The following is a 27,197-nucleotide window of genomic DNA, read 5'->3' as shown; positions in this document are numbered from 1 at the left end:
ATTTTAATTCACAAGTTGAAACAAAATTGTGTTCCCTATCTTCGTTTTACATCATGATGTTGTATCTTTCTGCTGCAGAACCTGCATATTGATCTGGATCTCTCCCAACAAATCCTGAGCCAGAATCTGGATCCAGATCACCTCCAAAATTTAATGGGGTCTTCTATGCCTTAATATGCATCTGTAAATGGACTGCATTTATACAGCGCTTTTCCATCTGCAGCAGACATTCAAAGCGCTTTACAAATAATGCCTCACATTCACCCCGATGTGAGGGTGCTGCCATACAAGGTACTCACTACCCGGGAGCAACAAGGGGATAAAGGACTTTGCCCAAGGGACCTTGGTGATTGTCCAGTCAGGCTGGGATTTGAACCGAGGATCCTCTGGTCTCAAGCCCAGTGCTTTAACCACTAGACCAGGGGTGGGCAATGAGGGCCAAGACATTGTAAGTTTTCCTTGCAACCAATCACCTCAGCAGGTGGGTTTGCTGATGAGGTTCTCCACTGAACACCTGATCATTAATGAAATCAACTGGTAGCAAGGAAAACCTGCAGTGTCTCTGCCGTTCATGGCACATGATTGCCCACCCCTGCACTAGACCATCACCTACCGTCTGTGTTGAAAGTTTCGTAAAAATCCATGCAATAGTTTTGACGTCATCCTTAAAAGTCTATAAAGTGAAATCCTGATCCAGAATCTGGATCCAGGTCAACTCCAAAATTCAATGGGGTGTTCCATGGCCAAATATGGTGAAAATTTGGGGGGTTCTGCAGAGCGACGAGGCAAAGCGTCGACATCACACGCGGTGATCACGTGACTTCACCATTAATCAGTCCCTGGTAACCAGACAAGCTTTGAACAAAGGAACTATCTCAACCTTGCCAGTTGTAAAACATGACATCAACTAAATGTGTAGTAGAGAAGCTTGAATCTTCAACTGGACTGGGTTGGCCAACGCGAGGACGTTTTGCTTCAAATCGCAGAAGCTTCCTCAGCTAAAATTCTTGCTCTGATAGTCTGACTTCTGTCTTGACTCTTGTAGAGAAGAATAAACAGAAGCCACAAAAGCTGGAGTTTTAAACCTAACCAGACCCCTCCTACCAAGAGGCAGACTGCTATAGGCTAGTGACTAAACAATAGCTCTAATTAGCACCTATTGTGCTTTAGTTAGCACTGTTCTAATGACAGGGCAGCTGTCCCTCCTAATGATGGGACGGACGCCTCTCCTGACAGCTCCCCTGACGAGTCTCCTGATGACATGAATGACTCATTACCATGAACAAAAGACTGAAACTGCTCTGACCTGAGTACCCCATTGTAAACAGGTGACAAAGCGTGTCTCAGACCCCCTCCCCGGTTAAGACTGGGTTTCAACTGTTTCACATAAAATGCCTCCTTCACTCCTCTCTCAAACCATTTCCTTTCTCTGGCTAAGATTTTAACTTCCTTGACCTCAAACATGTGGTTAGTGTCTTTAAGGTGGAGATTAACTGCAGACTGAGGTCCACCGGCGCCCTCTCTGCGGTGCTGGTATAGCCTTTTGTGTAACGGTTGCTTAGTCTCACCTATGTAGTGTTCATTACAGTTTTCCTGACATCTGATAGAATACACTACATTGCTCTGTTTGTAACTAGGGATCCTGTCCTTAGGGTGAACTAATTTCTGTCTCAAGGTGTTAACAGGTTTAAAGTAAACTGGGATTTTGTACTGTCTGAAGATCCTCTGTAGTTTCTCCCCTACTCCTGCTAAATAAGGGAGAGACACTCCTCTTCTTCTTGGCTCCGTCTCCTGTCTGTCTGGTCTCTTTGTTCTTTGAGACTTTTGCACTTTATCCAGGGACCATCGTGGGTAACCACATACTGTGAGGGCTTTCCGGACATGTTGCTGTTCTTTACCCCTTCCCTCTGTAGTTGTGGGCACCTTGTAGGGCTCTGTGTTAAAGAGTCCTGATCACCCCGAGCTTGTGTTCAAGGGGGTGGTATATTTGTTATTATCTATCGTCCACCTGGTCGTTACTGTGAGTTTCTCTGTGAATTTTCAGACCTTTTGTCTGACTTAATGCTTAGATCAGATAATTATAGTGGGCGATTTTAACATCCACACAGATGCTGAGAATGACAGCCTCAACACTGCATTTAATCTATTATTAGACTCAATTGGCTTTGCTCAAAATGTAAATGAGTCCACCCACCACTTTAATCATATCTTAGATCTTGTTCTGACTTATGGTATGGAAATTGAAGACTTAACAGTATTCCCTGAAAACTCCCTTCTGACTGATCATTTCTTAATAACATTTACATTTACTCTGATGGACTACCCAGCAGTGGGGAATAAGTTTCATTACACTAGAAGTCTTTCAGAAAGCTCTGTAACTAGGTTTAAGGATATGATTCCTTCTTTATGTTCTCTAATGCCATATACCAACACAGTGCAGAGAAGCTACCTAAACTCTGTAAGTGACATAGAGTATCTCGTCAATAGTTTTACATCCTCATTGAAGACAACTTTGGATGCTGTAGCTCCTCTGAAAAAGAGAGCTTTAAATCAGAAGTGCCTGACTCCGTGGTATAACTCACAAACTTGCAGCTTAAAGCAGATAACCCGTAAGTTGGAGAAGAAATGGCGTCTCACTAATTTAGAAGATCTTCACTTAGCCTGGAAAAAGAGTCTGTTGCTCTATAAAAAAGCCCTCCGTAAAGCTAGGACATCTTACTACTCATCACTAATTGAAGAAAATAAGAATTATTATTTTAAGGATTATTCCTTTAACTTTAACTAGTAATGACTTCATGGCTTTCTTTGCTAATAAAATTTTAACTATTAGAAAAAAAATTACTCATAACCATCCCAAAGACGTATCGTTATCTTTGGCTGCTTTCAGTGATGCCGGTATTTGGTTAGACTCTTTCTCTCAGATTGTTCTGTCTGAGTTATTTTCATTAGTTACTTCATCCAAACCATCAAACCATCAACATGTCTATTAGACCCCATTCCTACCAGGCTGCTCAAGGAAGCCCTACCATTATTTAATGCTTCGATCTTAAATATGATCAATCTATCTTTATTAGTTGGCTATGTACCACAGGCTTTTAAGGTGGCAGTAATTAAACCATTACTTAAAAAGCCATCACTTGACCCAGCTATCTTAGCGAATTATAGGCCAATCTCCAACCTTCCTTTTCTCTCAAAAATTCTTGAAAGGGTAGTTGTAAAACAGCTAACTGATCATCTGCAGAGGAATGGTCTATTTGAAGAGTTTCAGTCAGGTTTTAGAATTCATCATAGTACAGAAACAGCATTAGTGAAGGTTACAAATGATCTTCTTATGGCCTCAGACAGTGGACCTATCTCTGTGCTTGTTCTGTTAGACCTCAGTGCTGCTTTTGATACTGTTGACCATAAAATTTTATTACAGAGTTTAGAGCATGCCATAGGTATTAAAGGCACTGCGCTGCGGTGGTTTGAATCATATTTATCTAATAGATTACAATTTGTTCATGTAAATGGAGAATCTTCTTCACAGACTAAGGTTAATTATGGAGTTCCACAAGGTTCTGTGCTAGAGAATGTGAGAGCATATCTCACCCATATTGGCCTCTCTTCATTGGCTTGCTGTTAATTCTAGAATAGAATTTAAAATTCTTCTTCTTACTTATAAGGTTTTGAATAATCAGGTCCCATCTTATATTAGGGACCTCATAGTACCATATCACCCCAATAGAGCGCTTCGCTCTCAGACTGCAGGCTTACTTGTAGTTCCTAGGGTTTGTAAGAGTAGAATGGGAGGCAGAGCCTTCAGCTTTCAGGCTCCTCTCCTGTGGAACCAGCTCCCAATTCAAATCAGGGAGACAGACACCCTCTCTACTTTTAAGATTAGGCTTAAAACTTTCCTTTTTGCTAAAGCTTATAGTTAGGGCTGGATCAGGTGACCCTGAACCATCCCTTAGTTATGCTGCTATAGACTTAGACTGCTGGGGGGTTCCCATGATGCACTGAGTGTTTCTTTCTCTTTTTGCTCTGTATGCACCACTCTGAATTAATCATTAGTGATTGATCTCTGCTCCCCTCCACAGCATGTCTTTTTCCTGGTTCTCTCCCTCAGCCCCAACCAGTCCCAGCAGAAGACTGCCCCTCCCTGAACCTGGTTCTGCTGGAGGTTTCTTCCTGTTAAAAGGGAGTTTTTCCTTCCCACTGTCGCCAAGTGCTTGCTCACAGGGGGTCGTTTTGACCATTGGGGTTTTTACGTAATTATTGTATGGCCTTGCCTTACAATATAAAGCGCCTTGGGGCAACTGTTTGTTGTGATTTGGCGCTATATAAATAAAATTGATTGATTGAATTGATTGATTGGTTTGAGCCAAAGAGCAGATATTGGTCAGTATGAGTGGGTTTTCTGTAAATCCCTGTCTGGAGCTGCCTGTTCTCTTCAATCGTAACATCACAGTCCAAGAAGGCTAAATGGTTGTTTCTGGCATCCTCACATGTGAACTTGATATTGGAGTCCACCGAGTTGATGTGCTCTGTAAAGGCCTCCACTTCCTGTTGCTTGATTTTAACCCATGTGTTATCGACATATCTGAACCAGTGACTGGGAGTGATGCCCGTGAACGACTCCAAAGCTCTCTTCTCCACTAGCTCCATGTACAGATTGGCCACAATGGGGGATACCGGAGACCCCATCGCACAACCATGGATCTGCCTGTAGTAATTCCCCCTAAACAGGAAATACATGGTGTTGAGACAAATCTCCAAGAGTTGGCAGATGTGGTCTGGTGTAAGTTTGGTCCTTTCAAGTAGAGATGTATCCTCCAGCAGCCTCTGCCTCACAGCTGTGACGGCCTCTGCAGTGGGGATGCAGGTGAACAACGATGTCACATCAAATGACACCATAGTTTCATCTGCCTCCAGCTGAAGGTCCTTGATCTTGTTCACAAAATTTTGTGTTTTCTCCACATGGTGGTCTGAGTTACCCACTAGAGGAGCCAAAATCCACTTGAGGTGCTTGGCCAAATTGTAAGTGATGGAATCAGTGCTACATACAATAGGCCTGAGTGGCACGTCCTGTTTGTGGATTTTGGGCAGTCCATAGATGCATGGAGTGGCGTCCCCAGGGTACAGTCTGTAATATGCCTGACTGTCGATGAGTCCCTCTTTCTCCAGGTTTTGGAGGTAGTTAATGATTTTCTTCTTATAGCCGCTTGTGGGGTCTCTCTTCAGACGCTCGTATGTATTGGAGTCACTGAGCAAGTTGTTGATCTTGGCCTCGTAGTCCGATGTGTTCCGGACCACTGTGCACCTGCCTTTATCCGCTGGCAGGATAAGGATGCTTTGGTCCTTCTGCAGTGCTGACAAAGCTTTCCGTTCTTCTCCTGTGATGTTGGACGGAGGAGGTTTAGCACTGTTCAGCACTGCTGTGACTCTTAGCCGGAGATCCCCAGCTTCTGACTCTGATAGACTGTTATGTTTAATGGCTGACTCTACTGCAGTGATGTAATCTACTGTTGGTATATGTTTAGGGGTCACTGAGAAATTTAGTCCTTTAGCAAGCATATCCTTTTCTGTCTGTGTAAGAACCCTGTCGGAGAGATTTTTTACCCAATTTTCCCTGTTGTCACTAATTTGTCTGGGTGTATCTTTATAACTACCCCCACTGAATGTACGCCTTTTCTGCACTAAAAGGTTGTGAAACTTCTTGATTTGCCGCTCCTTACTTTTTTAAATGCTCAGACATTTGAATTTTACCTATGAACTTTGTGATCTTATTGTGGGCCTCTTCGCACACTAAAGTTTCTAACCTTTTGTGAAGACTATCAAGAACATTTTGGAGGTCTAATATTTTAAAATGAAGCCTTCTAATTCTAAGACCCAAAATCCTCCTAAGGTAACTGTGCTGGATCTTTTCTGCTGTGTGACCTGCTGCTAGTGCCTTTTGCTTCATGCATTTGGGAATAACGTTGTTTTGTTTGCATCTCAGGTTAAATCTTAAGTGGTTTCTAAAGTTAGCTATCTTTTTAGCAGTCTTTTCCAGCTTACGTACCAGTGCCAGGGCCTCATGCCCACAGTTGGTCGCAATGTTTCTGTGAAGACTCTCAGTTGTCCAGGTGGTTTCCATAGTAGAGAAGCTTAAATCTTCGACTGGACTGGGTTGCTTGACATGAGGACGTTTCGCTTCAAATCGCAGTAGCTTCCTCAGCTAAAATTCATGCTCTGGTAGTCTGACTTCTGTCTTGACTCTTGTAGAAAAGAATGAATTTAAGTCAGACTAACAGAGCAAGAATGTTAGCTGAGGAAGCTTCTGCGATTTGAAGCGAAACACCCTCGTGTCAAGCAATCCAGTCCAGTCTAAGATTCAAGCTTCTCTACTATGGAAACCACGTGGACAACTTAGAGTCTTCACAGAAACATCAACTAAATGTGCCAAATAATAAATACAATTATTCACAAAACTTTCTCATTTTAATTTCCTGAAGGTAAAATCATTATAGAAACTTTGCAGATTTTATTACCACCCTGAAAAATGCCAGCTACCTATTTTATAAACACAACCCAATCGAGAGCCCGTGGACCCCACACTGAAATGGGGTTTCAATGTTACATTTCAATGACCACAAAATCTGTAATCTGGATCAGATATGGATCAAACTTTGCCAGTCAATAAAGGATAACATCCTACATAATGCTCTCAAATATGAAAAAAATTTGATCTTTTTAAACAGAGTTGATTTTTTTGAAAATTTGTTCAATATCAAAGGATAGAGATTTTTCCAATTTTCCAAGATTTTTTCTGACTTTGACCTAGGAATCTTGAAAATTTAATCAATTCTTGCCTAATCAGGGGATTTTATAATTTTTACAGAGGATATGAATCCTCTGTTAAAAAAAAAAACCCATAATGAAATATGAAACATTGTGGGCTCCAGGCTGTTCACAAACAGACAACTTCATTGGTGGAGGTAAAAATAGTTTTGCCTTTAGTTTCTCCACAAAAAAACTGGTTTGTTTATGTATTTGGGTGAAACTTCACACATTGGTAGCACGCCATATGAAGATCAAATCAAATCAAATCAATTTTATTTATATAGCGCCAAATCACAACAAACAGTCGCCCCAAGGCGCTTTATATTGTAAGGCAAAAGCCATACAATAATTACAGAAAAACCCCAACGGTCAAAACAACCCCCTATGAGCAAGCACTTGGCGACAGTGGGAAGGAAAACTCCCTTGTAACAGGAAGAAACCTCCAGCAGAACCAGGCTCAGGGAGGGGCAGTCTTCTGCTGGGACTGGTTGGGGCTGAGGGGAGAGAATCAGGAAAAAGACATGCTGTAGAAGAGAGCAGAGATCAATCACTAATGATTAAATGCAGAGTGGTGCATACAGAGCAAAAAGAGGTGAATAAAAAGAAACACTGGGTGCATCATGGGAAACCCCCCAGCAGTCTAAGTCTATAGCAGCATAACTAAGGGATGGTTCAGGGTCACCTGATCCAACCCTAACTATAAGCTTTTTCAAAAAGGAAAGCTTTAAGCTTAATCTTAAAAGTAGAGAGGGTGTCTGTCTCCCTAATCCGAATTGGGAGCTGGTTCCACAGGAGAGGAGCCTGAAAGCTGAAGGCTCTGCCTCCCATTCTACTCTTACAAACCCTAGGAACTACAAGTAAGCCTGTAGTCTGAGAGCGAAGCGCTCTATTGAGGTGATATGGTACTATGAGGTCCCTAAGATAAGATGGGACCTGATTATTCAAAACCTTATAAGTAAGAAGAAGAATTTTAATGAAGAGCCAATGAAGAGAAGCCAATATGGGTGAAATATGCTCTCTCCTTCTAGTCCCTCTCAGTACTCTAGCTGCAGCATTTTGAATTAACTGAAGGCTTTTCAGGGAACTTTTAGGATAACCTGATAATAATGAATTACAATAGTCCAGCCTAGAAGAAATAAATGCATGAATTAGCTTTTCAGCATCACTCTGAGACAAGACCTTTCTAATTTTAGAGAGATTACGCAAATGCAAAAAAGCAGTCCTACATATTTGCTTAATATGCGCATTGAAGGACACATCCTGATCAAAAATGACTCCAAGATTTCTCACAGTATTACTAGAGGTCAGGGTAATGCCATCCAGAGTAAGGATCTGGTTAGACACCATGTTTCTAAGATTTGTGGGGCCAAATACAATAACTTCAGTTTTATCTAAATTTAAAAGCAGGAAATTAGAGGTCATCCATGTCTTTATGTCTGAAAGACATTCCTGCAGTTTAACTAATTGGTGTGTGTCCTCTGGCTTCATGGATAGATAAAGCTGGGTATCATCTGCGTAACAATGAAAATTTAAGCAATGCTTTATAATAATACTGCCTAAGGGAAGCATGTATAAAGTGAATAAAATCGGTCCTAGCACAGAACCTTGTGGAACTCCATAATTAACCTTAGTCCGTGAAGAAGACTCCCCATTTACATGAACAAATTGTAATCTATTAGATAAATATGATTCACACCACTGCAGCACAGTGCCTTTAATACCTATGGCATGCTCTAATCTCTGTAATAAAATTTTATGGTCAACAATATCAAAAGCTGCACTGAGGTCTAACAGGACGAGCACAGAGATAGGTCCACTGTCTGAGGCCATAAGAAGATCATTTGTAACCTTCACTAATGCTGTTTCTGTACTATGATGAATTCTGAAACCTGACTGAAACTCTTCAAATAGACCATTCCTCTGCAGATGATCAGTTAGCTGTTTTACAACTACCCTTTCAAGAATTTTTGAGAGAAAAGGAAGGTTGCAGATTGGCCTATAATTAGCTAAGATAGCTGGGTCAAGTGATGGCTTTTTAAGTAATGGTTTTATTACTGCCACCTTGAAAGCCTGTGGTAGATAGCCAACTAATAAAGATAGATTGATCATATTTAAGATCGAAGCATTAATTAATGGTAGGGCTTCCTTGAGCAGCCTGGTAGGAATGGGGTCTAATAGACATGTTGATGGTTTGGAGGAAGTGACTAATGAAAGTAACTCAGACAGAACAATCGGAGAGAAAGAGTCTAACCAAATACCAGCATCACTGAAAGCAGTCGAACATAAAGATATGTCTTTGGGATGGTTATGAATAATTTTTTCTCTAATAGTTAAAATTTTATTAGCAAAGAAAGTCATGAAGTCATTACTAGTTAAAGTTAAAGGAATACTCGGCTCAATAGAGCTCTGACTCTTTGTCAGCCTGGCTACAGTGCTGAAAAGAAACCTGGGGCTGTTCTTATTTTCTTCAATTAGTGATGAACAGTAAGATGTCCTAGCTTTACGGAGGGCTTTTTTTATAGAGCAACAGACTGTTTTTCCAGGCTAAATGAAGATCTAAATTAGTGAGACGCCATTTCCTCTCCAGCTTACGGGCTATCTCCTTTAAGCTGCGAGTTTGTGGTTTATACCACGGAGTCAGGCACTTCTGATTTAAGGCTCTCTTTTTCAGAGGAGCTACAGCATCCAAAGTTGTGCTCAATGAGGATGTAAAGCTATTGACGAGATAATCTATCTCACTCACAGAGTTTAGGTAGCTATTCTGCACTGTGTTGGTATATGGCATTGAAGAACATAAAGAACGAATCATATCCTTAAACCTAGTTACAGCGTTTTCAGAAAGACTTCTACTGTAATGAAACTTATTCCCCACTGCTGGGTAGTCCATTAAAGTAAATGTAAATGTTATTAAGAAATGATCAGACAAAAAGGGGTTTTCAGGGAATACTGTTAAGTCTTCAATTTCTATGCCATATGTCAGAACAAGATCTAAAGTGTGGCTAAGGTGGGCTCATTTACATTTTGAGCGAAGCCAACTGAGTCTAATAATAGATTAAATGCAGTGTTGAGGCTGTCATTCTCAGCATCTATGTGGATGTTAAAATCGCCCACTATAATTATCTTATCGGAGCTAAGCACTAAGTCAGACAAAAGGTCAGAAAAATCACAAAGAAACTCACAGTAATGACCAGGTGGACGATAGATAATAACAAATAAAACTGGTTTTTGAGACCTCCAATTTGGATGGACAAGACTAAGAGTCAAGCTTTCAAATGAATTAAAGCTCTGTCTGGGTCTTTGATTAATTAATAAGCTGGAGTGGAAGATTGCTGCTACTCCTCCTCCTCGACCCATGCTTCGAGCATTTTGACAGTTAGTGTGACTCGGGGGTGTTGACTCATTTAAACTAACATATTCATCCTGCTGTAACCAGGTTTCTGTAAGGCAGAATAAATCAATATGTTGATCAATTATTATATCATTTACTAACAGGGACATAGGAGAGAGAGACCTAATGTTTCATGATGGCCATGAAGGAAAAGATGCCATATGAAGATGGGCATGAAGGAAAAGAATTCCAGTCTGACATCTTCAAGGTGAGATAGTCAAATTTTCTTTTAAATGCACCATGTTGGTCAGTTGCATGTATAAATGCAACCAAACTTTCTTTTGCACAATAGTGGATAGACATTTATTTATCTCGTTAATGAGGCTGTGTAAATGGTTTTCCATAAATGACATTTTGCCTGGTTCCAACCAAACTGATAGGGTTTTATGGCTGTGGTACGACGTGAATATAGAAAATTTGTGAGTGCTAGTGTTCTGAATCGACTACATATACCACTGATTTCCACTCAAATCTGACGTTAATAGAAGCAGCAAACAAAGGCTTCATTATCACAAAAACATTATTTTATTAGTCTGTATCTCACATTATTAAACCTTAGGACCTCACCGGCTACTTTCATAATACACTTTGGAAGTCATCAGGACGCAATATTTGAAAAATTCCTATTTTCACTCATTACAATATAAAACCAGAGAGAAGCTGATAATTACCTGGGCTTTCTGAGAGGTACAGGCAAAGTCAGAAAGTCCTCAGCCAGAGTCACTTGGATACCGCTGTCCTGTAGAGCCTCTTCCGCCTGCCTCTGAGCTCTGAGACATCATCCTCGTTCCCCTTCCTTCTGCAGGCTACATGGCTTGTACCTCTGACTGAAATGGTTCAACACCAAAGTACGTGCACAGCAAGCCTGCGCCACTGCTGCTGCCATTCCTGGTGTGCTGTGTCCGTGCTCCACCGCTTTGTCATGGTGCTCGTTAGCCAAAGTGGCCTCATGAACAAGGATGTCTGCACCCCTGCACACCCACAGAGGCCCCTCCCCAAGGACTGAGCTGCAGTCCCCTAAAATGCAAACTTTCCTCCCTGGAATGGAATCTTCCAGCACCTCACTCGGCAGCAGCACACGCCCATTTTCGAGGGTCACCATCTCCCCCCCTTTCAAGCGCCCGTAAAGTGGCCCTGGTTTCAGACCTGAGGAAGCCCAAGTAGAACCAGAGATCAGCACCATATTCTATCACTATAGATACAGAGAAACCACAAGAAGGGAGTAGCTCACAAATATCATTTGGAAGACTTACTGTACATGGTTTAACGTTGCACAAAGATGCATGTTTGATTGAGTTCTGGATAACCTCAAATCTTAAAGCCTCGAAAATGACAAAAGTACCTTTTCTGATATTCTACAGTTGGAATCAAAAGTTTGGGTATGCAGCATACCTTTGAAATTGATAAATCTGGCCAAAATACAACACAAAACAAGACAAAAATCTAACGGATCAGACACAATCAAACGGTCATGAATTTTGCAAAGCGGGGGATTTTTCACTTTTATCCTGTTGATCAACTTCTATCCAATATAAAATATAGTCATTGAGGGATATTGGTTTAAAATTTCATGAACTATATTAATCAGATTTTTTTGTTTTACAGAATTATGAATATAATAACCATGTTTGCATTTTCTGGCGTTACGGACTCTACATAGAGACAACTGACCATACAGATTTTGAAGACAACAGATGTATTCACTATCATAATTTAAGATAGCCTCTTACATAACAAGGTATTGTTTAGACAAACACAATGACTTGAGAGATTATTCGGACATTCAAATGATCAGTTAAATTCTGTTATGGACTCTAGAGGGCAACTATGACTACAATTTACTGTCATTTTTTAAAATTATTTTATTAACTTAAGGTGCCAGTATGAATTTCATTCTAAGCAGAAATTTTGAAGCGTTTTAAATTTTGTTTCTCCATGAATATGGAGTCTTACCACTCAAACTGTCCAAGTTAAAAATTAATTTCAGTTTAAATATCCCCCACTATGGAGGAAGTCGAAAGGGAACATTACATTGCTGACAATATGTAACGGCTCTTGTCCAAAAACAAAATACCTCAGAAACAGAAGCAGAATTACCGAGTTCCTTCAGGAGTTCAGTTTTCAGTCTTCCAGGTCGATCACACTCATGAACACAAAAACCGAAAGAAGGGATGCGGTGGAACAACCTGAAGGCTCTGACCACAAAACACTTGTCCTCAAACAAGAGGTAACAGTCACTCTCTGGGTCCAAGGAAATCGTCCTGCCTGGTCGCTCCTGAGGGTGCAGAGGACTGCAATCTGCAGTCAGCTGAAGAGAAAACACACACACAACAGTAAACAAAACATTTGTGTGTGAAGCAAAAGGATAACTCAGAGGGCTTTAAAATAATAATAATGAAGAATTTCATTAGTGAAATGTTAAATATGGCAAAAGCTGCAATGTATAATCTCCACAAACATTCACATTTGAGAGCCAGTGTAACTGTGATCTGCTTTCACTTTGTTTCCATTCACATCAGGTGATTTGCTTCAGTATTTCGAGAGCTCAAAACAATTCTCTCTCTCTCTCTCTCTCACACACACACACACACACACACACACACACACACACACACACACACACACACACACACACACACACACACACACACACACACACACGTTCAGCCAAACTCAGTAGTGTTACCCAGGTGATTGATGACTTGGTAATTAATCAATCACTTACCTCCAGGCTCAGCTGACCTTCTTCTGGACTCTGGTCTGGTGTCGGCTCCAGCTCATGTACTACGCCAACATAAATACATATCAATGTGGTCATAGGTCATAAAACCACAGAGGGAAAAATCAAAGATGATATAAAAATGAATTGTAAATTGATACATTAGAAGAGACATACCCCCAGGGGAGCCCGAGAGGGGGGGAGAATGAGCACCCCAAACGGACGGATAACCAGGTAACGACCTATGCAAATGGACAAGTGACAACGAATGCCGTATGCGTATGCGGCAAGAGCTGCAAAAACCCACGGGGTCTGAAGATTCATCAGACCAAGATGGGATGTTTGAAGAATGTACAGTTTGAGCAGCGCTCAAGGAGTAGCCTCAGAGAGACGCAGGAGGAACTAGGCCGGGGATTATCCCATAGCGGCCAGAACCCCTGTGCTCCAGAGGGCCTTGGTGAGACGCAGGAGGAGCCGGGCCGGGAGTCACCCCACAGAGCCCAGAACCTCCAAGCTCATGGAGTTCAAGCTTCATGCATTCCACATCATCGGCGGGTTAAGTGGCCTCCAGCTAGTAAGGGGTACGAGTGGCGGAAATTTGATGACGATGTTGATGGTATCCTGGAAGCTACCATGAGGGGAGGGGCAGATAGGAAACTCCAAACAATGGCAACTGTGATCATCAGTATCGCCACGGAAAGGTTTGGGTTGGCAGAAAAGAGAGTCATTACAAACCAGTACTCCAAGAACCGCAGGGCAGAAAAGATCTGACAGCTACGCCAGGAACTACGACTCCTGAAGAGGCAGTTTAAGGGAGCAAGTGAGGACGAGAAGTTAGGATTGGTAGAACTTCGAGGTATTCTTAGTAAGAGGTTGTTGACCCTCCGGCGAGCAGAATGGCACAGGAGGCGGGCCAGAGAGAGAGCCAAGAGACGTGCTGCCTTTCTGGCAAACCCGTTTGGGTGTGCCAAACAGTTGCTAGGTCAAAAACGTAGTGGCCACCTTATATGCTCAAAGGAGGAGGTAGACTTATATCTCCATAATACCTATAGCGATGCAGGCCGGGAGGAGGACTTGGGTGAATGCAGAGGCCTGATTAATCCGCCTGTTCCAATTACTGCCTTTAACATCAAAACACCTAGTTGGGAAGAAATCCAAGCTGTTGTCAAGGCTGCCAGCTCCAGCTCAGCACCTGGACCCAATGGGGTACCTTACTTGGTGTATAAAAGGTGCCCCAAGCTCCTGCGGCACCTGTGGAGGATCTTGAGGGTGATCTGGAGGAGGGGTAAGGTGGCCCAACAGTGGAGATCCGCAGAAGGGGTTTGGGTTCCAAAGGAGGAAAGGTCAACCACCACTGAGCAGTTCAGAACCATCTCACTGCTTAACGTTGAGGGGAAGATATTTTTCAGTATCCTCTCCCAGTGGCTGTCAGTCTACCTCCTGAAGAATCAGTACATCGACACCTCAGTGCAAAAGGGGGGGATCCCAGGGTTTCCAGGATGCCTGGAACACAGTGGTGTGGTAACACAACTGATTAGAGAGGCCCGAGAAGAGAAAGGAAACCTGGCGGTACTATGGTTGGACTTAGCCAATGCGTATTGTTCCATACCTCACAAGCTAGTGGAGGCGGCATTGGAGAGGCACCACGTCCCGAGCAACATCAAAGTCCTCATTATGGATTATTATAATAGCTTTAACTTAAGGTTCACTTCTGGCACAGTTACATCAGAGTATCATCGGCTGGAGAAAGGGATTATCACGGGATGTACTATTTCAGTGATACTCTTTGCCCTGGCCATGAACATGCTAGTCAAGTCTGCCGAGCTGGAATGTGGAGGTCCCCAAACTAAGTCTGGGATCTGGCAGCCTCCTATCAGGGCATTCATGGATGACCTGACAGTAACAACAGTGTCAGTTCCTGGGTGTAGAGGGATCCTCCAAGGTTTGGAGAGGTTAACCACCTGGGCTCGGATGCGCTTTAAGCCAGAAAAATCCAGGTCACTGGTCCTGAAGGGAAGGAATGTGACTGATCGGTTCCACTTCTATCTAGGAGGTACCCGTATACCATCTGTCACAGAGAAACCTGTGAAGAGCCTTGGAAAAACCTTTGACTGCTCCCTAAAGGATGCCGCCTCCATTAGGGCAACTAACGAACAATTAGAGAGTTGGCTGACAACAGTCGACAAGTCAGGTCTTCCGGGTAAATTCAAGGTGTGGTTATACCAGCATGGCATCCTGCCTAGAATACTGTGGCCATTGCTCGTGTATGAGTTTCCCATCTCTACGGTGGAAGGGTTTGAGAGGAGGATCAGCAGCCGTCTGCGTCGTTGGTTGGGCTTACCTCGAAGCCTGAGCAGCATTGCCCTTTACGGCAATAAGACCAAGCTGACGCTCCCTATCAAAAGCCTTACTGAGGAGTTTAGGGTTATCAGAGCAAGAGAGGTGCTCCAATATAGGGATTCCAAGGACATGAAAGTATCCCAAGCAGGTATTGAGGTGAGGACTGGCAGAAAGTGGAAGGCACAGGAAGCTGTGGACCAGGCAGAAGCACGGCTGCATCACAAGGAGCTTGTGGGTTCTGTGGCAATCGGCCGGGATGGCCTGGGTACTATCCCAACAATCCACTATAACAAAACTGAGGGCAAGGTAAGGCAGGACCTGGTTCAACGCGAAGTGAGAGCTGGGGTTGAGGAGCAGCGTGCAAGCCAGATGGTGGGATTGAGACAACAGGGCGCATGGACCAGATGGGAGGGAGCCATAGAGAGGAAGATCTCGTGGCCGGGGTTGTGGAAGGCAGAACCCTACCGCATTAAATTCTTAATCCAGTCAGTTTATGATGTCCTACCCAGCCCGTCGAACCTTTTCACTTGGGGCAAGGCTGATACCTCAGCATGCCCCTTGTACCAGGGGAGAGGAACTCTGGAGCACATCCTCAGCAGCTGCCCCAGAGCGCTGGGGGATGGTCGCTATCGTTGGCGCCATGACCAGGTGCTGAAAGTAGTTGCTGAGTCCATCAATACTGCCATAGTCCAGTGCGAGAGCTTGAAACCATTAAGGCAGGAAATCTCGTTTGTGCGAGCTGGAGAACAACCACCCACCCGACCGAAGGCCCAGACAGGTGTCCTGGGTGCAGGGAAGGACTGGCAGTTGAGGGTGGACCTGGGGAAACAGCTTCGCTTTCCTGAAAACATCTTGGAAACCAGTCTTAGACCAGACATCGTTCTGTTTTCAGAGTCATCTAAGCAGGTTATTATGCTGGAGCTTACAGTGCCCTGGGAGGAGAGAATGGAGGAAGCCAGTGAGAGGAAGAGGGAGAAGTATGCTGAGCTAGTGGAGGAGTGTCACAGACGGGGGTGGCATGCGAGGTGCCTTCCCGTCGAAGTTGGAGTAAGGGGCTTTGCAGGAAAGTCACTCTGCAAGGCCTATAGCCTCCTGGGTATCACCGGAGCACGCAAGAGAAAGGCCATCACTGCAGCATTCGAGGCTGCAGAGAGAGCTTCACGGTGGTTGTGGATCAGGAGGGACAAGCAGTGGGCGACGGCTTCTTGGACACAGGCCGGGATTTGATCACTCCCGGTCGGGTCGCCTGGGTGAGGGGGTCTGAAGTTGAAAGACCCGGAACCCCCCATGACCCCAGGTACTATCACTGATGATGTGTCCAAGATTTTGCATTATGAAGTGTATGTAACCATTATGAAGTGTGTCTTTGAAGTAATGATGTTAGTACTGTAACATGACAATTTCATTTTTTTAAAGGAAATAAAAAAATATGACAAGTCAAATTCATTCAGAGAGAGAGGGAAATGTGCATGATGAGAGTTCTCTTGTTCTGATGGATGTTCCTGTGAGAACCCTATACCTGAAGGTGCACCACACTGTGTGCAGCAGCTGTTTGTCTCACAACTCCTAAGTCACCTGCAAAGTGCAGTAAACAGATTTAGGCTGCTGAGCATTGTGGACATGCCTGCATAAGGGAAGAGGAGCTGTGACCCAGTGAGGCCAAGAGCCACTCTGAGAAATTGCCGAAGGCCCCGAGGTCCGTAGATGTCCAGGCAGGGCTGCAGCTGCTGAGGGTCAGGGTTGGTGTTGAGGCTCACAGTGCACAGCAGCCCAGGTAGGCCAAAGACATGGTCCCCGTGCAAGTGGGAGATGAAGATCTTGGTGATTCGGCCTGGCAGAAAGAACAACACAGTAATATTGCTGGTCTGTCAACACACAACAGATTATAGTCATGTGAGGAAATAAATGTTTTCCTTACTGCTCACAAGTTTAAGAGATCAGAGATTAGACATTATGTTGGACTGAGTTACAGGCACACTTTTGACATTACACAGGCTTTGTCTCCAAGAAAAACAGAATAGGCTCAGCAGGACAGTAGAGTTATCTTCAGGACTGTGCCATCACTAGCCATGACTGTGATGGAAGGAGGTGTAAGGCCTCGCTCTCACTGCCTCCGATGCGCTTACTGAGTCTGCGGGCTCGGTAAGCGCCGCAGTGGGCCATTCACACTGTGCTCCTGTCTGCTGTGCGGAACTGCGGCCAACTCCGGCAACAGGTCCAGAGACTACGCTCGCAACAGCAGAAGTTCACATGGGTTCACGTTGCTTCTCGCGATAACAAGGCCAATAATAAGGAAGTGCCTCCTAATAAATATTTAAGAAACTTAAAGTTTATGACCATTGTAAACATTGACATGATGGAGTTTGATGCGGAAGAGTTCAGAAAGATACGATTGGAATGGTTTGATTACCATTTACAGTTAGCAATGAAAGACTTGTGTGTTAACGTCGCGTTAAAGTCAGAACAAGAAGCTGCACTGAAAGAGATCTATCTGGCAAGAGACACATTCCGTATGTTGTTAGTCCAACGACAGCGGCACGCTGAGCAGTGTGGAGAAAGTAGTCCGGCGAGCTCAATCTGTGGGCGCGAGCTATCCCACAATTACAAAATAGCAGAGGTGTCGGTCCAATGAGAGCGGCACTCTGAGCAGGGTGCTGATGCTGTGCCACTAACCTTTGACCCCGTGTTAAAGGAAATGACATATACTGTACACAAGCGGGCATGGAAACACTTCTTGTTTTGATGCGGAGCGCTATGGCAGCCTGCAAGGATAGACTTCTTGCAAAAACATCCACAGCAACGCAGAGTCTCAGTAACCGCAGCCGCAGAGCTTTGTGGCCACTGAGAGAGGTTTGTATCTTTTTAATGACTTGGATTCTCTGCGTACCCCGCAACAGTAACACCGGAGGCAGTGTGAGCGAGGGGTCAGTGTGAAGGAGCACAGAGCTTTAATTCCTCCATAAATAGAACAAGGGTCACTAGACCACAGTCAGTAACTCTTGAAGTGCTACAATTCTATCACTATGGATACAGACAAATGTAGGCCCGAGACAGCTGGTTTTAAACAACTATGGTATATGCAACAGTCCACAAGTAGAGACCATCATCTTTTTCAATAGGTACATATATAATCTGGGCATGAGACCAAAAGATCCTCAGTTCAAATCCCCATCACAACAGAAAATCACAAAAGGGCCTTAATTCCCAAGTTGCCCCGCCTCACCCCTAATGTGCAGTTGAGTGCTCTTTGCATAGCAGCACCCTGACATCGGTCAGTGTGTGTGTTGGGGGTGGGAGGAGCAATGTAAAGTGCTTTGAGAATGAAAACAGTTGACTATATAAATGCAGTCCATTTAGCATTATATTAAAAGGAATGTGACAGTGGTCATTTTGCTGGTAATACCAGACACAACATATGTTCTTGTATATTATTAGTCTATTTTATATATTTAAATATATCATAAAAGTACATCTATCAACCTAAATTTATGAACTCCTCCTCTCAGAGTTGCTGAGATCAAATTTTACTACCAGTCAGTTCTTCATTTTACTAATTAGTAAAGTGTTTGCTCACAGGGGGTCGTTTTGACCGTTGGGGTTTTTCTGTAATTATTGTATGGCTTTTGCCTTACAATATAAAGCGCCTTGGGGCAACTGTTTGTTGTGATTTGGCGATATATAAATAAAATTGATTTGAATTGATTTTGATTTAATTAGTAGTTTTAGGTGTGTGATTGACCTGCTCTCAGTTGGCTCTTCATTAGCTCTGTGTTTGTTTTTGACCTGCTCTCAGTTGGCTCTTCATTAGCTCTGTGTTTGTTTGTTTTTGACCTGCTCTCAGTTGGCTCTTCATTAGCTCTGTTTGTTTGTTTGTTTGTTTTGACCTGCTCTCAGTTGGCTCTTCATTAGCTCTGTTTGTTTTTGACCTGCACTCAGTTGGCTCTTCATTAGCTCTGTGTTTGTTTGTTTTTGGCCTGCTCTCAGTTGGCTCTTCATTAGCTCTGTGTTTGTTTGTTTGTTTGTTTTTGGCCTACTCTCAGTTGGCTCTTCGTTAGCTCTGTGTTTGTTTGTTTTTGGCCTGCTCTCAGTTGGCTCTTCATTAGCTCTGTTTGTTTGTTTGTTTTGACCTGCTCTCAGTTGGCTCTTCATTAGCTCTGTGTTTGTTTTTGGCCTGCTCTCAGTTGGCTCTTCAATAGATCTGTTTGTTTGTTTGTTTTTGACCTGCTCTCAGTTGGCCATTCATTAGCTCTGTTTGTTTGTTAGTTTTTGACCTGCTCTCAGTTGGCTCTTCATTAGCTCTGTGTTGTTTGTTTCTGACCTGCTCACAGTTGGCTCTTCATTAGCTCTGTGTTTTTGTTTTTGACCTGCTCACAGTTGGCTCTTCATTAGCTCTGTATTTGTTTGTTTGTTTTTGACCTGTTCTCAGTTAGCTCTTCATTCGCTTTGTGTTTATGTTTGTTTTTGACTTGCTCGCAGTTGGCTCTTCATTAGCTTTGTGTTTATGTTTGTTTTTGACCTGCTCTCAGTTGGCTCTTCATTAGCTCTGTGTTTGTTTTTGACCTGCTCTCAATTGGCTCTTCATTAGCTCTGTGTTGTTTTTTTTTTTTTTACCTGCTCAGTTGGCTCTTCATTAGCTCTGTGTTGTTTGTTTTTGACCTGCTCTCAATTGGTTCTTCATTAGCTCTGTGTTGTTTGTTTTTGACCTGCTCTCAATTGGTTCTTCATTAGGTCTGTGTTGTTTGTTTTTGACCTACTCTCAGTTGTCTCTTCATTAGCTCTGTGTTGTTTGTTTTTGACCTGCTCTCAGTTGGCTCTTCATTAGCTCTGTGTTGTTTGTTTTTGACCTGCTCTCAGTTGTCTCTTCATTAGTTCTGTGTTGTTTGTTTTTGACCTGCTCTCAGTTGGCTCTTCATTAGCTCTGTTTGGTTTTGACCTGCTCCCAGTTGGCTCTTCATTAGCTCTGTGTTTGTTTTTGACCTGCTCTCAATTGGCTCTTCATTAGCTCTGTTTGTTTTTGACCTGCTCTCAGTTGGCTCCTCATTAGCTCTGATTGTTTGATTTTGACCTGCTCTCAGTTGGCTCTTCATTAGCTCTGTGTTTGTTTGTTCGTTTGTTTTTGGCCTGCTCTCAATTTGCTCTTCATTAGCTCTGTGTTTGTTTTTGACCTGCTCTCAGTTGGCTCTTCATTAGCTTTGTGTTTGTTTGTTTTTGACCTGCTCACAGTTGGCTCTTCATTGCTTTGTGTTTATTTGTTTTTGACCTGCTCGCAGTTGGCTCTTCATTAGCTTTGTGTTTGTTTGTTTTTGACCTGCTCTCAGTTGGCTCTTCAGTAGCTGTGTTTGTTTTTGACCTGCTCTCAGTTGACTCTTCATTAGCTCTGTGTTGTTTGTTTTTGACCTGCTCTCAATTGGTTCTTCATTAGCTCTGTGTTGTTTGTTTTTGACCTGCTCAGTTGGCTCTTCATTAGTTCTGTGTTGTTTGTTTTTGACCTGCTCAGTTGGCTCTTCATTAGTTCTGTGGTGTTTGTTTTTGACCTGCTCTCAGTTGGCTCTTCATTAGCTCTGTTTGTTTTTGACTTGCTCCCAGTTGGCTCTTCATTAGCTCTGTGCTTGTTTTTGACCTGCTCCCAGTTGGCTCTTCATTAGCTCTGTGCTTGTTTTTGACCTGCTCTCAATTGGCTCTTCATTAGCTCTGTGTTGTTTGTTTTTGACCTGCCCTCAATTTGTTCTTCATTAGCTCTGTGTTGTTTTTGACCTGCTCTCAGTTGGCTCTTCATTGGCTCTGTCTGTTTTTGACCTGCTCTCAGTTGGCTCTTCATTAGCTCTGTTTGTTTTTGACCTGCTCTCAGTTGGCTCTTCATTAGCTCTGATTGTTTGATTTTGACCTGCTCTCAATTGGTTCTTCATTAGCTCTGTGTTGTTTGTTTTTGACCTGCTCAGTTGGCTCTTCATTAGTTCTGTGTTGTTTGTTTTTGACCTGCTCAGTTGGCTCTTCATTAGTTCTGTGGTGTTTGTTTTTGACCTGCTCTCAGTTGGCTCTTCATTAGCTCTGTTTGTTTTTGACCTGCTCCCAGTTGGCTCTTCATTAGCTCTGTGCTTGTTTTGACCTGCTCCCAGTTGGCTCTTCATTAGCTCTGTGCTTGTTTTTGACCTGCTCTCAATTGGCTCTTCATTAGCTCTGTGTTGTTTGTTTTTGACCTGCCCTCAATTCGTTCTTCATTAGCTCTGTGTTGTTTGTTTCTGACCTGCTCTCAGTTGGCTCTTCATTGGCTCTGTCTGTTTTTGGCCTGCTCTCAACTGGCTCTTCATTAGCTCTGTGTTTGTTTTTGACCTGATCTGTTGGATCTTCATTAGCTTTGTGTTTGTTTGTTTTTGACCTGTTCTCAGTTAGCTCTTCATTAGCTCTGTGTTTGTTTGTTTTTGACCTGCTCACAGTTGGCTCTTCATTAGCTTTGTGTTTCTTTGTTTTTGACCTGCTCGCAGTTGGCTCTTCATTAGCTTGGTGTTTATGCTTGTTTTTGACCTGCTCTCAGTTGGCTCTTCAGTAGCTCTGTGTTTGTTTGTTTTTGACCTGCTCACAGTTGGCTCTTCATTAGCTTTGTGTTTGTTTTTTTGACCTGCTCACAGTTGGCTCTTCATTAGCTCTGTGTTTGTTTTTGACCTGCTCTCAATTGGCTCTTCATTAGCTCTGTGTTGTTTGTTTTTGACCTGCTCAGTTGGCTCTTCATTAGCTCTGTTTGTTTGTTAGTTTTTGACCTGCTCTCAGTTGGCTCTTCATTAGCTCTGTGTTGTTTGTTTCTGACCTGCTCACAGTTGGCTCTTCATTAGCTCTGTGTTTTTGTTTTTGACCTGCTCACAGTTGGCTCTTCATTAGCTCTGTATTTGTTTGTTTGTTTTTGACCTGTTCTCAGTTAGCTCTTCATTCGCTTTGTGTTTATGTTTGTTTTTGACTTGCTCGCAGTTGGCTCTTCATTAGCTTTGTGTTTATGTTTGTTTTTGACCTGCTCTCAGTTGGCTCTTCATTAGCTCTGTGTTTGTTTTTGACCTGCTCTCAATTGGCTCTTCATTAGCTCTGTGTTGTTTTTTTTTTTTACCTGCTCAGTTGGCTCTTCATTAGCTCTGTGTTGTTTGTTTTTGACCTGCTCTCAATTGGTTCTTCATTAGCTCTGTGTTGTTTGTTTTTGACCTGCTCAGTTGGCTCTTCATTAGTTCTGTGTTGTTTGTTTTTGACCTGCTCAGTTGGCTCTTCATTAGTTCTGTGGTGTTTGTTTTTGACCTGCTCTCAGTTGGCTCTTCATTAGCTCTGTTTGTTTTTGACCTGCTCCCAGTTGGCTCTTCATTAGCTCTGTGCTTGTTTTTGACCTGCTCCCAGTTGGCTCTTCATTAGCTCTGTGTTGTTTGTTTTTGACCTGCTCTCAGTTGGCTCTTCATTAGCTCTGTATTTGTTTTTGACCTGCTCGCAGTTGGCTCTTCATTAACTTTGTGTTTATTTGTTTTTGACCTGCTTGCAGTTGGCTCTTCATTAGCTTTGTTTGTTTGTTTTTGACCTGTTCTCAGTTGGCTCTTCATTAGCTCTGTATTTGTTTGTTTGTTTTTGACCTGTTCTCAGTTAGCTCTTCATTAGCTCTGTATTTGTCTGTTTTTGACCTGCTCGCAGTTGGCTCTTCATTAACTTTGTGTTTATTTGTTTCTGACCTGCTCGCAGTTGGCTCTTCATTAGCTTTGTTTGTTTGTTTTTGACCTGTTCTCAGTTGGCTCTTCATTAGCTCTGTATTTGTTTGTTTTTGACCTGTTCTCAGTTAGCTCTTCATTAGCTCTGTATCTGTTTGTTTTTGACCTGCTCGCAATTGGCTCTTCATTAGCTCTGTATTTGTTTGTTTGTTTTTGACCTGTTCTCAGTTGGCTCTTCATTAGCTCTGTATTTGTTTGTTTTTGACCTGTTCTGTTAGCTCTTCATTAGCTCTGTATCTGTTTGTTTTTGACCTGCTCGCAATTGGCTCTTCATTAGCTCTGTATTTGTTTGTTTGTTTTTGACCTGTTCTCAGTTAGCTCTTCATTAGCTCTGTATTTGTCTGTTTTTGACCTGCTCTCAGTTGGCTCTTCATTAACTTTGTTTATTTGTTTTTGACCTGCTCGCAGTTGGCTCTTCATTAACTTTGTGTTTATTTGTTTTTTACCTGCTCGCAGTTGGCTCTTCATTAGCTTTGTTTGTTGGTTTTTGACCTGTTCTCAGTTGGCTCTTCATTAGCTCTGTATTTGTTTGTTTTTGACCTGTTCTCAGTTAGCTCTTCAGTAGCTTTGTTTGTTTGTGTTTGACCTGTTCTCAGTTGGCTCTTCATTAGCTCTGTATTTGTTTGTTTTTGACCTGTTCTCAGTTAGCTCTTCATTAGCTCTGTATCTGTTTGTTTTTGACCTGCTCGCAATTGGCTCTTCATTAGCTCTGTATTTGTTTGTTTGTTTTTGACCTGTTCTCAGTTGGCTCTTCATTAGCTCTGTATTTGTTTGTTTTTGACCTGTTCTGTTAGCTCTTCATTAGCTCTGTATCTGTTTGTTTTTGACCTGCTCGCAATTGGCTCTTCATTAGCTCTGTATTTGTTTGTTTGTTTTTGACCTGTTCTCAGTTAGCTCTTCATTAGCTCTGTATTTGTCTGTTTTTGACCTGCTCTCAGTTGGCTCTTCATTAACTTTGTGTTTATTTGTTTTTGACCTGCTCGCAGTTGGCTCTTCATTAACTTTGTGTTTATTTGTTTTTGACCTGCTCGCAGTTGGCTCTTCATTAGCTTTGTTTGTTGGTTTTTGACCTGTTCTCAGTTGGCTCTTCATTAGCTCTGTATTTGTTTGTTTTTGACCTGTTCTCAGTTAGCTCTTCAGTAGCTTTGTTTGTTTGTGTTTGACCTGTTCTCAGTTGGCTCTTCATTAGCTCTGTATTTGTTTTTGACCTGTTCTCAGTTGGCTCTTCATTAGCTCTGTATGTTTTTGACCTGCTCGCAATTGGCTCTTCATTAGCTCTGTATTTGTTTGTTTTTGACCTGTTCTCAGTTAGCTCTTCATTAGCTTTGTTTGTGTTTGACCTGTTCTCAGTTAGCTCTTCATTAGCTTTGTTTGTTTGTGTTTGACCTGTTCTCAGTTGGCTCTTCATTAGCTCTGTATTTGTTTTTGACCTGTTCTCAGTTAGCTCTTCATTAGCTTTGTTTGTTTGTGTTTGACCTGTTCTCAGTTGGCTCTTCATTAGCTCTGTATTTGTTTGTTTGCTTTTGACCTGTTCTCAGTTAGCTCTTCATTAGCTCTGTATTTGTTTGTTTTTGACCTGTTCTCAGTTAGCTCTTCATTAGCTCTGTATTTGTTTGTTTTTGACCTGTTCTCAGTTAGCTCTTCATTAGCTCTGTATTTGTTTGTTTTTGACCTGTTCTCAGTTAGCTCTTCATTAGCTCTGTATTTGTTTGTTTTTGACCTGTTCTCAGTTAGCTCTTCATTAGCTTTGTTTGTGTTTGACCTGTTCTCAGTTAGCTCTTCATTAGCTTTGTTTGTTTGTGTTTGACCTGTTCTCAGTTGGCTCTTCATTAGCTCTGTATTTGTTTTTGACCTGTTCTCAGTTAGCTCTTCATTAGCTTTGTTTGTTTGTGTTTGACCTGTTCTCAGTTGGCTCTTCATTAGCTCTGTATTTGTTTGTTTTTGACCTGTTCTCAGTTAGCTCTTCATTAGCTCTGTATCTGTTTGTTTTTGACCTGCTCGCAGTTGGCTCTTCATTAGCTGGGTCTGGGTTCCTTCCCCGCAGTCAAACAGCCAACACTCGCCCTCAGACCGCAGCACCAGCGCCGAGGCACCGCGCTGAGGTGACGGGTAGGCCGAGCCGGTCCCGAGGAAGGTCACATCCATAGTCATCCTTTTCGAAGTTCGAGGGAAAACAGTAAAATAAGCCAATGATGGAGGCTACTGCTAACTACAGCTAGCCCGACTCCATGTAAAGTCGCACAGCAATGACATCATACAAGCGACATGCAGCTGTCAGCAGTAAATCCAAATCACACAATCACAAGTGCTCACATAAAATAAGCACCCAGCTCAGCGTGCCGCTCTCATTGGAGAGACATATCCGCTAGTTTGGCATTGTGGGATAGCTCGGCCACAGATTGAACTCGCCGGACTACTTTCGCCACAGATCGTTTTCTTTCAGTGTAGCTTCTTGTTCTGACTGTAATACAAACATACCATTTAAGAAACGTCTGAGAAAACTTTTTTGCATTTGGGATTTCAAGATACAAAAATGAACAAGTATATAAATGCAGACAGTTGACACAAAATAGAAAACATCAATGAGACATAGAATATATAAAACCTTGTCGGTAAAAAAGAAAAATGAAACAAAATAAATGTAAAAGGGTGTAAGGCACAGCTAGCAAACTCACCCAAGGTCTATTAGTGATCACCAAGGTATTGTATATTCAATGTTCTTATTGTGTGCTAGCTCCAAAGTACTTGTATACCAATTAAATTCTACCAGAAACATTTGAAAACTCGGAAGAGATTTGGAGATTCTCATTTTGTGTAAGTAAAATTGGCCAATTATCAACATAAGATTAATTACAAAAGAAAAAGGCTTATCATTACATACAAATCACCAAATATGATGGTATGTCCAGTTTTTTCATATATATTTTTGAAAATCTCTCCAAAACTGAGATGACAGAGGGATAATACAAAATAAATGTGAATTTGATTCAATCCCGTAAAAGGTGCATTTATAATCCAAGTCAGCGTCTGAGAAAATTGTGTGGAAAAGCTGATCAGTAAGATTATTACATCACCTGAAATTACACGTGTTGTTTGACCTGATCTGCTTTTTGAAGTTGGGCTGTCTGCAGAAGACTTTGGGTTAAGTTTAGTTTGTATCTGCACCAGGGTGGAATTTCAGTGGATCATTTGACCATTTGTCTATTCTCTTTTCAAAGCAGGTAGTATATATAGACTAGAGCCTTCATTGTAATTGCACATATACATACATACAAAAAAACATTGTCCTCTACATTTAACCCATTGTAGTTAGACACAATCCACCCAGAGTCATGGGCAGCCACAGTTCGGCTGCACCTGTGCCCTCGTGTCACGAGTTTTAATAATTCTCATGTAATCACTCACTTGCATCACACTTCCCAGTCAAGATCTCACAAAACTCAATCATTTATTCTCTCAACCTGATTTGGAATGAGCAACAACATATGTTTTGTTCAAAGTTTAAAATATTAGCATAAAAATAATTAAAAAATAACTGGTGTGCTTTTCTGATTTATAATTTGGGGGTGTTTCTGTTCAACCTGTTCTGTTCACGATTCAGTCACATAATCAATAAAAGCAAACCTGAAATAATTAATTACATTTGTGAGCTCGTCACTGAAAAAGGTTAGCTGTACATGGTTTCAATACATAAATACCTGTATTTTCTACTGGAACCATGTTTTGATTCTTTAAACATTTTTGCGTAACATGCTTACAGCAGTTTCACTGTTTTCTTCCCTGAAGAAGTAATCACAAATGGCTGATTTTTTTTTTTATACAACTTTTATCCACCTCAGTTAAGATCAGTTTAGTAGCTTGGATATTATGAAGATCATGCTGAGTTGTGGCCTTGCTACGTCACAATGTTATTTATCTAAAAGCTTTAACATTAAATGTGACATCAGTTTCTCCAACTTGAAAACTTATATTTGCAGTAAAGTGCTTGGCGGCTTCACAAAAGTTCAGCTTATTCCATAAGTACAATAATGATCAGGCAAGTGGTATAAGAGGCTTTATTTGCCTAACAGCTCTGATCATTTCTTTCTTACAAACAGTCAACCAGGTGTAGAGGTAAAGCAGGTTTTTATTTCACTCTGAAGTGTTTATACAGTAAATACTGGGCAACAGCACATTCTGTTACTTCTGAGGCAATATTAATAAAGCATGTATTACT

At 42.2% G+C, this 27,197-nt stretch overlaps 1 protein-coding gene across 2 annotated transcripts; it reads right to left on the bottom strand.

Annotated features, from left to right (window-relative positions):
• Window positions 1-10,694: 10,694 nt before the first annotated feature.
• elac1 (elaC ribonuclease Z 1) lies at window positions 10,695-25,217 on the bottom strand. 2 transcript variants are annotated; one of them, XM_034170496.1, is made up of 5 exons: window positions 24,976-25,217; window positions 16,876-17,082; window positions 12,918-12,976; window positions 12,290-12,500; window positions 10,695-11,338 (listed from the first exon to the last, which is right to left on the bottom strand). In XM_034170496.1, the coding sequence occupies exons 1-5, from the start codon at window positions 25,130-25,132 to the stop codon at window positions 10,971-10,973; spliced, it is 1,002 nt and encodes a 333-aa protein (XP_034026387.1). In that variant the 5' UTR covers window positions 25,133-25,217; the 3' UTR covers window positions 10,695-10,970. The 2 variants fall into 2 exon arrangements, with proteins under 2 accessions (XP_034026387.1, XP_034026388.1); XM_034170497.1 differs by lacking the exon at window positions 24,976-25,217 and adding an exon at window positions 20,602-21,022.
• Window positions 25,218-27,197: the final 1,980 nt, after the last annotated feature.

Source organism: Thalassophryne amazonica, chromosome 5 (genome assembly GCF_902500255.1).
Source record: "Thalassophryne amazonica chromosome 5, fThaAma1.1, whole genome shotgun sequence".
Classification (NCBI taxonomy): Eukaryota; Metazoa; Chordata; class Actinopteri; order Batrachoidiformes; family Batrachoididae; genus Thalassophryne; species Thalassophryne amazonica.
This window is presented reverse-complemented; position numbering and strand designations above follow the sequence as displayed.

Bases quoted from the DNA above. Each gene is read 5' to 3' on its own strand.
- elac1 (XM_034170496.1), bottom strand. From the start codon at position 25,132: ATGACTATGGATGTGACCTTCCTCGGGACCGGCTCGGCCTACCCGTCA. The intron at 12,977-16,875 runs GCATGTCCACAA...ATGTTGGCGTAG, and splicing joins GCTCCTCTTCCCTTATGCAG to TACATGAGCTGGAGCCGACA. The intron at 12,501-12,917 runs GTAAGTGATTGA...TTTTCTCTTCAG, and splicing joins AAGGTCAGCTGAGCCTGGAG to CTGACTGCAGATTGCAGTCC.